Source organism: Staurois parvus, unplaced genomic scaffold (assembly GCF_062004578.1).
Source record: "Staurois parvus isolate SC_StPar_1 unplaced genomic scaffold, SC_StPar_1.0 ptg001896l, whole genome shotgun sequence".
Classification (NCBI taxonomy): Eukaryota; Metazoa; Chordata; class Amphibia; order Anura; family Ranidae; genus Staurois; species Staurois parvus.
Window position 1 is genome coordinate 75,063 of NW_028319692.1, and position 12,477 is coordinate 87,539.

At 46.4% G+C, this 12,477-nt stretch overlaps 1 protein-coding gene across 1 annotated transcript in view; it reads right to left on the reverse strand.

The window, feature by feature from the left end:
- The window catches only part of LOC149433859 (cilia-and flagella-associated protein 96-like), a 38,995-nt gene that overhangs the window by 11,423 nt on the left and 15,095 nt on the right, over nucleotides 1-12,477 (reverse strand). Inside the window, exon 7 of the mRNA XM_089664351.1 lies at nucleotides 7,903-8,075. Within this exon, the coding sequence (XP_089520477.1) occupies nucleotides 7,903-8,075 (173 nt within the window). The remainder of the gene's footprint in view (nucleotides 1-7,902; nucleotides 8,076-12,477) is intronic.

Here is a 12,477-nt window from a genome sequence, read left to right on the forward strand (position 1 = left end):
ACTCGGCGGTGTGGCAATTTTTCGTCAAGCCGCCCGAGGAAGTAAACGTAGCCGTATGTCGACTATGTGGCCAGAAAGTCAAGCGTGGCCAGGGAGCCCATGTCTCCATCGCCACACTCTGCCATGTGCCACTTTCAGGTCTCCTCACACTGCTGGTGTGTTCCATTTTGTCATAGGGTGCTGGCAGATTACGGGCCTCCCATTGCTGCTGCCAGGCCCGTAATCTGCCATGGGCCCCTGTACCGCCTCCTCATGCTGCTGCCAGGTCCAGAGTCTCTCATGGGTCCCTGTACGGCCTCCCATTGCTGCTGTCTCCATCGCCACACTCTGCCATGTGCCACTTTCAGGTCTCCTCACACTGCTGGTGTGTTCCATTTTGTCATAGGGTGCTGGCAGATTACGGGCCTCCCATTGCTGCTGCCAGGCCCGTAATCTGCCATGGGCCCCTGTACCGCCTCCTCATGCTGCTGCCAGGTCCACAGTATCTCATGGGTCCCTGTACGGCCTCCCATTGCTGCTGTCTCCATCGCCACACTCTGCCATGTGCCACTTTCAGGTCTCCTCACACTGCTGGTGTGTTCCATTTTGTCATAGGGTGCTGGCAGATTACGGGCCTCCCATTGCTGCTGCCAGGCCCGTAATCTGCCATGGGCCCCTGTACCGCCTCCTCATGCTGCTGCCAGGTCCACAGTGTCTCATGGGTCCCTGTACGGCCTCCCATTGCTGCTGTCTCCATCGCCACACTCTGCCATGTGCCACTTTCAGGTCTCCTCACACTGCTGGTGTGTTCCATTTTGTCATAGGGTGCTGGCAGATTACGGGCCTCCCACTGCTGCTGCCAGGCCTGTAATCTGCCATGGGCCCCTGTACCACCTCCTCATGCTGCTGCCAGGTCCAGAGTCTCTCATGGGTCCCTGTACGGCCTCCCATTGCTGCTGTCTCCATCGCCACACTCTGCCATGTGCCACTTTCAGGTCTCCTCACACTGCTGGTGTGTTCCATTTTGTCATAGGGTGCTGGCAGATTACGGTCCTCCCATTGCTGCTGCCAGGCCCATAATCTGCCATGGGCCCCTGTACCGCCTCCTCATGCTGCTGCCAGGTCCAGAGTGTCTAATGGGTCCCTGTACGGCCTCCCATTGCTGCTGTCTCCATCGCCACACTCTGCCATGTGCCACTTTCAGGTCTCCTCACACTGCTGGTGTGTTCCATTTTGTCATAGGGTGCTGGCAGATTACGGGCCTCCCATTGCTGCTGCCAGGCCCGTAATCTGCCATGGGCCCCTGTACCGCCTCCTCATGCTGCTGCCAGGTCCACAGTGTCTCATGGGTCTTTGTACGGCCTCCCATTGCTGCTGTCTCCATCGCCACACTCTGCCATGTGCCACTTTCAGGTCTCCTCACACTGCTGGTGTGTTCCATTTTGTCATAGGGTGCTGGCAGATTACGGGCCTCCCATTGCTGCTGCCAGGCCCGTAATCTGCCATGGGCCCCTGTACCGCCTCCTCATGCTGCTGCCAGGTCCACAGTGTCTCATGGGTCCCTGTACGGCCTCCCATTGCTGCTGTCTCCATCGCCACACTCTGCCATGTGCCACTTTCAGGTCTCCTCACACTGCTGGTGTGTTCCATTTTGTCATAGGGTGCTGGCAGATTACGGGCCTCCCATTGCTGCTGCCAGGCCCGTAATCTGCCATGGGCCCCTGTACCGCCTCCTCATGCTGCTGCCAGGTCCACAGTGTCTCATGGGTCCCTGTACGGCCTCCCATTGCTGCTGTCTCCATCGCCACACTCTGCCATGTGCCACTTTCAGGTCTCCTCACACTGCTGTTGTGTTCCATTTTGTCATAGGGTGCTGGCAGATTACGGGCCTCCCATTGCTGCTGCCAGGCCCGTAATCTGCCATGGGCCCCCGTACCGACTCCTCATGCTGTGACGTTGCAACAAGGTGGAATTCAACCCTACATATGTTAGACCGCCTTTACGAACAGCGAAAGGCCATCACCGATTTCCTGATGTTACAAGCGGATAAAGGTACTCCCCTGTGTAACTTAGATGTCAGCCATTGGCAGCTCATGCGTGACACCTGCCGCTTGCTCAGGCCCTTTGAGGAGGCCACGCTATTCGTGAGTCGGCAGGACTATGGGATGAACGACGTCATTCCTCTGTTGCACGTCCTGGAACAAATGCTGTTAACAATGGCTGGTCAGGGTGCGGTAGACGTGACGCACAGATCTCAACGCCACATGACCCCTGTGGAGGCAGGACAGGAAGAAGAGGAGGAGGTAGAGGAGGACATTGGTGCTCAGGAATTATTGAGTGAAATGGGTGGTTTTTCCACTCAGCGGACAGGAGTGGAGGAGCAGGAGCATCTGCAGGAGGAGGAGGAGACAGAGGACCCAGACGCACCGTGGCAGTATGCTGTGGAGATGGAGGCAGGGAGTCCCTCGCATTCCTTGGCACAAATGGCCCATAGCATGCTCGGTTGCTTGCGTAGCGACAGCCGAATAATAACCATCAGACAGAGGGATGACTTTTGGCTGTCCACCTTGTTGGACCCTCGCTACCGTTCAAAAATGGTGGCCTTTTTCACACCTGCTGAGAGGGAGGCCAAAATAAAGTACTATAAAAAACACCTATGTAGTCAGTTGGTCTCTGCCTTTCTGCGCCAACGTCCATCCTCAGACACTGTGGGCCCTGTGCGCTCGCGTTCCACTGCCATGGCAGCAGGGGAGCGGTGGGGTGGTAGGAGCAGTGGCAGCTCCACCAGCAGCGGCTGCCTCAGTCTGCAGTCGATGATGAGTAGCTTTCTTCACCAGCGCAGTGAGGAAACTACTAACCAGCCGCAGCAGCAGCAGCATCAGGTGGACCTGGAGCAGGACCTCAAACAACAGGCTTGGGCCTACTTGCACAGCACCCTGCCAACCGAGGTAGACAATCCCCTTGACTACTGGGCAACGAAACTTGACCTTTGGCCCCAACTAGCTGAATTTGCCCTTGAAAGGCTGTCATGCCCGGCCAGTAGCGTGGCATCGGAGCGCGTGTTTAGTGCGGCAGGAGGTATTGTAACTCCGCGGAGGACACGACTGTCCACCCAAAGTGTGGAGAGACTCACGTTTGTGAAAATGAATCAGGCGTGGATTAGTCTGGATTTCAAACCACCAGTTCCTGACACAACTGACTAAATCCGCCATGAATCATGCCCCAAACATGTGCCACTTTCAGGTCTCCTCACACTGCTGGTGGGTTCCATTTTGTCATAGGGTGCTGGCAGATTACGGGCCTCCCATTGCTGCTGCCAGGCCCGTAATCTGCCATGGGCCCCTGTACCGCCTCCTCATGCTGCTGCCAGGTCCAGAGTGTGTCATGGGTCCCTGTACGGCCTCCCATTGCTGCTGTCTCCATCGCCACACTCTGCCATGTGCCACTTTCAGGTCTCCTCACACTGCTGGTGGGTTCCATTTTGTCATAGGGTGCTGTATGGCCTCCCATTGCTGCTGCCAGGCCCGTAATCTGCCATGGGCCCCCGTACCGACTCCTCATGCTGCTGCCAGGCCCGTAATCTGTCATGGACCCCTGTACCGCCTCCTCATGCTGCTGCCAGGTCCAGAGTGTGTCATGGGTCCCTGTACGGCCTCCCATTGCTGCTGTCTCCATCGCCACACTCTGCCATGTGCCACTTTCAGGTCTCCTCACACTGCTGGTGGGTTCCATTTTTGTCATAGGGTGCTGTATGGCCTCCCATTGCTGCTGCCTCCACCGCCACACTGTGGCTCCACACTCTGGTTTTGGCCCCGTGACTGCCCAAATGAGTGAAGTGTGCGGTGATTCTAAGATCGACGGCACTCATCTGCATGTCATACTGACTGACAGTATTATTTCTCTTCCCCAGCAGACTCCAAGGGCATTTAAATTAAAGGTACAGTGTTCTGCACTAATATAAAGGCTCTCTGAAGCCTAGAAACACCCTTTTATAAGTTAAATTCGCAGCGAATATATTCGCCTCGAATCGAATTTATTCCTCGAATTCGCCGAATCAGCCGAATCGAATTTTTGAATACTTCGCTCATCTCTAGTGAAGACCAAAGAGCTGTCGAAGGACACCAGAAACAAAATTGTAGACCTGCACCAGGCTGGGAAGACTGAATCTGCAATAGGCAAGCAGCTTGGTGTGAACAAATCAACTGTGGGAGCAATAATTAGAAAATGGAAGACATACAAGACCACTGATAATCTCCCTTGATCTGGGGCTCCACGCAAGATCTCACCCCATGGGGTCACAATGATCACAAGAACGGTGAGCAAAAATCCCAGGACCACATGGGGGGACCTAGTGAATGACCTGCAGAGAGCTGGGACCAACGTAACAAAGGCTACCATCAGTAACACACTACGCCTCCAGGGACTCAGATCCTGCAGTGCCAGACGTGTCCCCCTGCTTAAGCCAGTACATGTCCGGGCCCGTCTGAAGTTCGCTAGAGAGCATTTGGATGATCTAGAAGAGGATTGGGAGAATGTCATATGGTCAGATGAAACCAAAATAGAACGGTTTGGTAGAAACACAACTCGTCGTGTTTGGAGGAGAGAGAATGCTGAGTTGCATCCAAAGAACACCATACCTACTGTGAAGCATGGGGGTGGCAACATCATGCTTTGGGGCTGATTCTCCACAAAGGGACCAGGACGACTGATCCATGTACAGGACAGAATGAATGGGGCCATGTATCGTGAGATTTTGAGTGCAAACCTCCTTCCATTAGCAAGGGCATTGAAGATGAAATGTGGCTGGGTCTTCCAACATGACAATGATCCCAAACATACCGCCCGGGCAACGGAGTGGCTTCGTAAGAAGCATTTCAAGGTCCTGGAGTGGCCTAGCCAGTCTCCAGATCTCAACCCCATAGAAAAGCTTTGGAGGGAGTTGAAAGTCCGTGTTGCCCAGCGACAGCACCAAAACAGCACTTCTCTAGAGGAGATCTGCATGGAGAAATGGGCCAACATACCAGCAACAGTGTGCACCAACCTTGTAAAGACATACAGGAAACGTTTGACCTCTGTCATTGCCAACAAAGGATATATAACAAAGTATTGAGGTGAACTTTTGATATTGACCAAATACTTATTTTCCACCATAATTTGCAAATAAATTCTTTCCAAATCAGCCAATGTGATTGTCTGGATTTTTTTTCTCATTTTGTCTCTCATAGTTGAGGTCTACCTATGATGCCAATTACAGGCCTCTCTCATCTTTTTAAGTGGGAGAACTTGCACAATTGGTAGCTGACTAAATACTTTTTTGCCCCACTGTACCACCAAAATAAAGCTCTATTTGTCACAAAAAAATGATAAAAATTTCATATGGGTACAGTGTTGCATGACTGCACAATTGTCATTCAAAGTGTGACAGCGCTGAAAGCTGGAAATTGGCCTGGGCAGGAAGGGGGTATAAGTGCCCTGTAGGCTAGTGATTAAAGACGTTTGCTGACGGATATAAAAAAACTGGTAAACAACTGAACTGATATAAACTGAATTTATTTTTTCTATGAAAAATTTAACTGGATGATGCCAGTGTGAAATTAGACTGATGTTGACTGTTCAGACTTTGTCCAAAAGCCAGCATAGCAATGCCCCAGTAACGAAAAAAAAAAGTAACTAAAGATGAGCCCAGAACATGCTTTGCTTGTAGTGCCATTCTTACCCTTTGGCTTCAGTTCTTTCTGGGTTACTGACTACAAACATTACTCAGATAGTATTCAAATCAAGATTTCTGACTTTGCTAATGTGTTTTTCCAGATAAAATCATGAAGTTGTGAAACCAGAGACAGCCAGCCAACTTACATTTTCAGAAGGCATCCTGCAGTAGCAATTTACTTATTATACTGCTTTCATTAAAAGTTCCTATTAAAGAATATGTAAACCCAACATTTCGTATTCTTGATATGTGTCTGTTGTACCATGTACTTGTATAAAAAAAAAAAAAAAAAGTATCCTGTTCTGTTTGTTTTACTTTCTTTGTGCGAAATACCTGGTGTGCCTGTCAGTCACTCTACTTTCCTATTTAAAAAATTAGCACACTAGGCAGTACAGCATAGCATGGTTAGTTTTCTAGCTGTGCTGAGAACATAGTCTGCTCTCCTGCAATGATCAGGCTTGTGCTGGCGAGAGAGAGAGAGAGAGAGAGAGAGAGAGAGAGAGAGAGAGAGAGAGAGAGAGAGAGAGAGAGAGAGAGAGAGAGAGAGAGAGAGAGAGAGAGAGTAAATTAAAAAAAATCTTACTCTAGAGCTAGCATCTGAACAAAACAGTTTCTTAATATTGTGTATTCTTTGGGGTCAGAGACTAAACAAGCAATAGTGTAGGCTGCACAGTGCTTTGTTTGTTTTGCTCATACAACCTTCACTTAGGCTTGTTTTGTGGGGAGGAGTCAGATTCTAAAAGGCCCAAAAACTGTGCTCAGTTGCTGTTCGAAAGGTATCTAGAGCGGTATTGTTTGGGGTCAGAGATGGATGTGAACATTTGTTTGTATCCTGTAATGCACAGTGCAATATACTGGCAGAAAATAAAGAAACAAAAATGACTCATATTGGGAACAAGTATTCGACTGGCACCAGATTCCACTAGTGGCAGGGTTTAAAAAATGTCCTCTTTATCTAATATACTATATGTATAAAATATTTACTTTATATAAATAGTAGAACAATTACTAACTATTAAAAGTTTAAAAATGAAAAGATAAAATATTCATATGCAATATCTCATATTTGCTATTGCTTAAATAAGAGTATACATGGATGTAGAATAAAAAAAGTAATCCTTAAAACTTAAGTATATATAAAACCTCTAAAATATATATTTACACAGAACTAGCATACATACCTAAATCTACCTTGATATCCACCTCCAGTAATCCCTTACATAAGGATGTCTATATACAGTAACTACTATGTAGATTTGTACCCATGTTCTATCCAGGGGGCATTAGTCACTCCGTATCCAAAAATCAACAACGGCTGGATTTCTTATTAAAAGTAATTATATTCTGCAGAGAGGATTGGTATCTGGCTGTGCTATATGGAAGTAGTGTCTGGGTCACAAGGTTAGCGAAGCAGAATTACAATTCTCTTGGCAGGTAGTCTTTACATAAAAGCAAAATTGTGCATAAAGCTGTGTACCTGGATTACAACTTTAAACCAGACACATGGTATATTCAAGTGTAATATCATTTACAAATCTGTTACTTTAAAACTGAGATGGAGAGCTAGGGGCAGAGTGATAAAACGTGTAACTGCACCAAAGTTTAAAATACTTGAGGTGGAACCACACTGCACCTGAGCACCACAAACCAAAAATGCTATTTTATTAATTTTTAATATTCAAAGCAAACTCACCCATCCATACATGTCTCCATCATTTATTTTGTTGAGAAATCATTTTGAAAAACACCCCTCTAGCATTTCTGGCTGTGGCCATCTTGAGTAAGGGCAATGATTCATACTTCCTGGAATCCATTTTCCCTTAGCTCAGGTATGCAGGCTTAACTGAGACCCCCCCCCCTTCTCCTGAAGACTCATGGGATATATGATATTGTTTGCCTAGGCCTGGAAACCAGGAAGTAACTGAAGAAATGTAAAAAAAAGTTTTAAACAATTAAATATAATATACAATCCTATGTATTTTCTAATGTCAGGATCATAAGGATTAAAAATAGTCAATGATGATTGAGAGAGTGAAGTTCCACTTTAGGATCTTCCAGTAAGCTGCCAAGCAATGCTGTTCAGCAAGAGGGAGGGTGCATAATTATTACAATCATTGCTATGTTATGGGGATGCCTGTTATTTTCTCAATTAATTTGCATAAATCAGAATACATTAAAACATCAAAGTAGTATTTCATTCTTACAGTACTTACCTGAGAACGTGTGATGCAATTACACTTTTAATAGGAAAAGATTTGGGTCCTGCTGGAGGCTGGAAAATCTTTCCCCCTTTAACAATGGTTGCACTTTTAGTAAGTCTTTTCCCATAAGCATCATTGGAATGAGTTGGGTAAGGATCAAATGTTCCTGCTTTCATGCCACCTGGCTGCCAATGACATACAAAATACAATTTTCATACATGATATATATACTAGACCAGGTTAGACAAGATGTGGCTTGGTAGAATTGCGTAAAAGAGAAATATGGTTTTAACTGGAATGAGATTTTTAATAAAGTCTTTTTAAAGCAGCAAAGCACTATGTCGAGTTTTCCTATTATGAGGATCAGAGGAGGAGAAAGAAGGTTTGAATATCTGGGGACCCTAAAGAAAGGGGAAACATGCTATATATGACCTATCGTAATCAGTGGGTCATGGACAGAACTTGAGAGAATAACTGGTTTTGGTCACAGAGATGGAGAAAAATGGTTCAGGCACATGATGTGTAGAGTATAACAATTGGATGAAAATTACAGAAAGACAATTGCTGGATGTAGGATATTTATTTAAAAGATAAGTACACTTTTTAACAAAAAATAATAAATGCACTTTTTTTGCATGTAAAAAAAAATTGTGCATTTACTTTTATTTATTTTTTTTCGGAGCCTGCAAAGCATTGCACCAGCATCGCTGGTGCCATGCAAAGCTCCTGCAGACTGTCATTGTAGGCTTTCTACCCATACATCATATGGGCATGCATTTTCACACTGACAGAAAGAATCAATTGACTACTAGAGCGCTCAACAGCGCCACCCTGCACTACTGTCGTACAGAGAGCTCAGATTGCTGACTCGCTGCAGGAGCGGGAACATGTTGCATGTTCCATCCAAAAACAGGTGGAACATGTACTGTACAGTAACATGTTCTCAAAGCTGACCTCATCTTTTATTAGAAATACATAGAAAAACACAAAATTACACTGAATATAGGGGCACATATGTTTTTTTATATTTTTTTTATTTTTGCATTATGATTTTGTATGTAATAGCGCTACACTGATTATCATTGATTTGTACACTCTGTGTACAAGTGATATATAATTCCCACCTCCCAAGTGTAAGCTCAGAGTTTCCTGGAAGCAGCAACAATTCCTCTATCCCATGTTAGCCAAACCTATACCACAAGTTCCATGAGAACAGATGGGATAGGGCTGGCTCTTTTATGTGCTATATGTATGTATGTATGTATGTAATATATGTAATCATGCAATGATTTTTACCTCATGTTCACAGCTGATATTTGCTAGCTTTTATTTAAAAACATGTTTGCTCTCTATTCTTGTTTTGGAGATACATACAGTACATGGTTCATCCAAGTAGGATTTTGCTTACAACTTGGACCAGTAATTCTACTATTCCTCCCTGTTTCAATTTAGGAGTGAGAATGGCACCGAAAGCAGCAATTCTCTACTGTATATCCTAAGGACATTTATAAACAGCCACCACTGATTTGCAAAAGACAAAAAAGCTTTAATATTGTACATACACTTGGAGATGCATCATTAGACTAAGATGCAAGTCTTCCAAGATAACTTGTACAAGACATGGGCAAATATTATTATTATTATTATACAGGATTTATATAGCGCCAACAGTTTGTGCAGAGCTTTACAAAATGAAGGTAGACATTACAGTTACAATACAATTTGGTACAAGAGGAAACAGAGGACCCTGCTCGTTAGAGCTTACAAAATATCAAAATTTACTGGATAATCTGCCAGAAAAATGTTCCCTGGAAATCTTGCAATTAGTCTTGCCAGCATTTTTCTGGGATGTAATCCAAATTTAAGAAGATTCTATATACATTGTTTTAATTTTTAACTAACAAATAATATTGCTCCATTTAAGTTACAAAAATGATGACTGACGGCTGACAGAATGGGAGATATCAAAGGTATTTTACAACTTGCATCAGTACAATAATTTAGCATACAAAGTGATCACAGTCTAAAGCAGGGGTCTCCAAACTTAAAAAACAAAGGGCTGGTTTACTGTCCTTCAGACTTTAGGAGGGCTGGAGTGGCCAGTGGGAGTAGAAAATGTCCCAGCGTCAAAATGAAAAAAAAAAAAAAAATGACAGTGCTTGCAGTCAGTGGAAGGAGGAATAGTGTCCAGTCATTGGTATTAGTTGGAGGAACAGTGCCCCATCCTTGGTATTAGTGGGAGGAATATTGCCCCATCATTGGTATTAGTGGGAGGAATAGTGCCCCCATCATTTGTGTCAGTGGGAGGAATAGTGCCCCATCATTGGTATCAGTGGGAGGAATAGTGCCCCCATCATTTGTGTCAGTGGGAGGAATAATGCCCCATAATTGGTGTCAGTGGGAGGAATAGTGCTCCATCATTGGTATCAGTGGGAGGAATAGTGCTCCATCATTGGTATCAGTGGGAGGAATAGTGCTCCATCATTAGTATCAGTGGGAGGAATAGAGCCCCGTCATTGGTGTCAGTGGGAGGAATAGTGCCCCATCATTGGTGTCAGTGGGAGGAATAGTGCCCCAACATTGGTGCCAGTGGGAGGAATAGTACCCCATCATTGGTGCCAGTGGGAGGAATAGAGCCCCGTCATTGGTGTCAGTGGGAGGAATAGTGCCCCATCATTGGTGCCAGTGGGAGGAATAGTGCTCCATCATTAGTATCAGTGGGAGGAATAGTGCTCCATCATTAGTATCAGTGGGAGGAATAGAGCCCCGTCATTGGTGTCAGTGGGAGGAATAGTGCCCCATCATTGGTGTCAGTGGGAGGAATAGTGCCCCAACATTGGTGCCAGTGGGAGGAATAGTACCCCATCATTGGTGCCAGTGGGAGGAATAGAGCCCCGTCATTGGTGTCAGTGGGAGGAATAGTGCCCCATCATTGGTGCCAGTGGAAGGAATAGTGCTCCATCATTAGTATCAGTGGGAGGAATAGTGCTCCATCATTAGTATCAGTGGGAGGAATAGAGCCCCGTCATTGGTGTCAGTGGGAGGAATAGTGCCCCGTCATTGGTGTCAGTGGGAGGAATAGTGCCCCAACATTAGTATCAGTGGGAGGAATAGTGCTCCATCATTAGTATCAGTGGGAGGAATAGAGCCCCGTCATTGGTGTCAGTGGGAGGAATAGTGCCCCAACATTGGTGCCAGTGGGAGGAATAGTGCCCCAACATTGGTGCCAGTGGGAGGAATAGTACCCCATCATTGGTGCCAGTGGGAGGAATAGAGCCCCGTCATTGGTGTCAGTGGGAGGAATAGTGCCCCATCATTGGTGTCAGTGGGAGGAATAGTGCCCCAACATTGGTGCCAGTGGGAGGAATAGTACCCCATCATTGGTGCCAGTGGGAGGAATAGAGCCCCGTCATTGGTGTCAGTGGGAGGAATAGTGCCCCATCATTGGTGCCAGTGGGAGGAATAGTGCTCCATCATCAGTATCAGTGGGAGGAATAGTGCTCCATCATTAGTATCAGTGGGAGGAATAGAGCCCCGTCATTGGTGTCAGTGGGAGGAATAGTGCCCCGTCATTGGTGTCAGTGGGAGGAATAGTGCCCCAACATTGGTGCCAGTGGGAGGAATAGTGCCCCAACATTGGTGCCAGTGGGAGGAATAGTACCCCATCATTGGTGCCAGTGGGAGGAATAGAGCCCCGTCATTGGTGTCAGTGGGAGGAATAGTGCCCCATCATTGGTGCCAGTGGGAGGAATAGTGCTCCATCATTAGTATCAGTGGGAGGAATAGTGCTCCATCATTAGTATCAGTGGGAGGAATAGAGCCCCGTCATTGGTGTCAGTGGGAGGAATAGTGCCCCATCATTGGTGTCAGTGGGAGGAATGGTGCCCCAACATTGGTGCCAGTGGGAGGAATAGTACCCCATCATTGGTGCCAGTGGGAGGAATAGTGCCCCATCATTGGTGCCAGTGGGAGGAATAGTATCCCATCATTGGTATTAGTGGGAGGAATAGTGCCCCATCATTGTTGTCAGTGGGATGAATAGTGCCCCATCATTGGTGACAGTGGGATGAATAGTGACCCATCACTGGTATCAGAGGAAGCAATAGTGCCCCATAATTGGTATTAGTAGAAGGAATCATGTCGCATCATTGGTGTTAGTGGAAGGAATAGTGCCCCATCATTGGTGTCAGGGGGAGGAATAGTGCCCCATCATTGGTGTCAGTGGGATGAATAGCACCCCAGCATTGGTATCAGAGGAAGAAATAGTGCCCATCCCTGGTATTAATTGGAGGGATAGTGCCCCATCGTTGGTATTAGTTGGAGGAAAAGTACTTAACTGTTTATATCAGTGGGAGGAATTGTGCCCCTTCAACGGTGTCAGTGGAAGAAAAATGCCCCATAGTTGGTGCCAGAGGAAGAAATGGTAGCTCTTTGTTGGTATCAGTGGAAGGAATAGTACTCCGAGGGCCGCATTTGGCCCATGGGCCGAGGTTTGAAGCAGTACTGGTCTAATTTTGTTCAAAGCAAAAAATTGTATAGAATGACATGCTCTGCATTCACATAAAACAAAGTATGTTGCATTTGGTT